This window comes from Aplysia californica, unplaced genomic scaffold (genome assembly GCF_000002075.1).
Source record: "Aplysia californica isolate F4 #8 unplaced genomic scaffold, AplCal3.0 scaffold00360, whole genome shotgun sequence".
NCBI classification, from domain to species: domain Eukaryota; kingdom Metazoa; phylum Mollusca; class Gastropoda; order Aplysiida; family Aplysiidae; genus Aplysia; species Aplysia californica.
This window is the reverse complement of record NW_004797630.1, coordinates 103,475-105,387: the sequence shown is the minus strand read 5'-3', so window position 1 is coordinate 105,387 and position 1,913 is coordinate 103,475. Positions and strand designations below refer to the sequence as shown.

The 1,913-nt window shown below is 52.0% G+C and overlaps 1 protein-coding gene across 1 annotated transcript in view; it reads left to right on the top strand.

Annotated features, from left to right (window-relative positions):
- The window catches only part of LOC101862517 (cytoplasmic aconitate hydratase), a gene marked incomplete in the record, with an annotated part of 52,072 nt that overhangs the window by 21,705 nt on the left and 28,454 nt on the right, over nt 1-1,913 (top strand). Inside the window, 1 exon segment of the mRNA XM_013085262.2 lies at nt 169-921. Coding sequence (XP_012940716.1) covers nt 169-921 — 753 coding nt within the window.

Below are 1,913 nucleotides of genomic sequence, written 5' to 3'. Positions count from 1 at the left end.
CCCCTCCCCCCACCCACTCTTCGCCCCCCTCCCCCCTTCTCCACCTTCTCCCCTCCCTCCTCTGCCTCCTCCTCCTCCTCCTCCTCCTCCTCCCTCACTCTCTCTCTCTCTCTCTCTCTCTCTCTCTCTCTATCCCTCCCCCTCCTCTCCCTGACACACATTCTCCAGCACCCCATCAGCCCCATCATCAGGAGGGGTGCGCTACTCCCCCAGCCCTACTGCTGCTGCTGCTGCTGCTGCTGCTGCTGGACGACCCGGTAGACGTAGTGGTGGTGGTGTTGGTGTTGGTGGAGGGTTCGCTGTTGTCGGTCGCAGCGGCTTCAACGACAGCAACAACAGCGGTAACAATGATGGTGGTGGTGACGTTGGTCTGTATCGGCCATGCTGTAAGCGACAACCGCGACCCATTATCCCTCGCCGGCTGATCCCAGGACAACATCAACAACAGCAACAACAGCAGCAGAAGTGCCAAGAGCCTCATCCTACGGCCATATCGCCTCCCTCCTCTGCCTCCTCCTCCTCCTCCTCCTCCTCCTCCCTCACTTCTACGACACACGCCCCTCACCGAGAGGCTCCCCCAGCAAACAGCGGCAAAAACGACGACGGAAATAATCCATCACCATCGTCGTCGTCGTCGTCATCTTTTTCGCCTACGTCTCGACGAGTGGTCTCGCCACCTCCAAATCATCTGCGACCGCAACGGCCAGCTTCCTTCTCGTCCGCCTCCTCTTCATCGTCATCTTCCCAACAACAACAACCACCACCACCACCATCATCATCGTTTTCATCATCGTCGTCGTCGCTCCGTCCCTCTTCGTCGTCCTCCTCGAATGCCGCGGCCCGTGCCGCCCCACATTGGCCCCACAGCCAGTTCCCAGTACACAGTCCTAGTTGTCCCTTCCACGCACAGCCGACCAAAGGGTGGGTTTACCATGTCAGTGTGTCACTCTGTCACTTTTGGAGGGTTTACCATGTCACTGTGTCACTCTCTGTCACTATTGGAGGGTTTACCATGTCACTGTGTCACTCTCTGTCACTTTTGGAGGGTTTACCATGTCACTGTGTCACTCTCTGTCACTATTGGAGGGTTTACCATGTCACTGTGTCACTCTCTGTCACTTTTGGAGGGTTTACTATGTCACTCTGTCACTTTTGGTTTGTCACTAATATCACTGTGTCAATCTGTCACTTTTGGAGGGTTTACCATGTCACTGTGCCACTCTCTGTCACTTTTGGAGGGTTTACCATGTCACTCTGTCACTTTTGGTTTGTCACTAATGCCACTATGTCAATCTGTCACTCTTGCTGGGTTTACCAGCTCTTTTTGTGGGTCTATCTTACTTTTTGTTTTTTCTTCTCTGCACCTTGACACTGTGTCAGTCTGTCACTTTTGGTGGGTTTACCATGTCACTGTGCCACTCTGTCACTTTTGGAGGGTTTACCATGTCACTGTGCCACTCTGTCACTTTTAGTGGGTTTACCATGTCACTGTGTCATTCTGTCACTTTTGGTGGGTCACTAAAATTGATATCACTCTGTCACCCTGTCACTTTTGGTGGGTTTACCATGTCACTGTGTCACTCTGTCACTTTTGGTTGGTCACTAATTAATGTCACTCTTCTCACTCAGAGGGTTTTTACTGTGTCACTCTGTCACTAATTATGTCCCTGTGTCACTCAGTGGTCTACCATGTCCCGGTGTCGCTCTGTCACTTGGTGGGTTACTAATGTCACTGTGTCACTCAGTGGGTTACAAATATCACTGTCACTGTCACTTGGTGAGCCACTGCGTCACTCTGTCACTCCATGGATTACTGTGTCACTTAATGAGTTACTATGTCACTGTGTCATTCTGTGGGCTACTGATATCACTGTGTCATTGCCACTCAGTGGGTCACTATGTCACTATTCTAT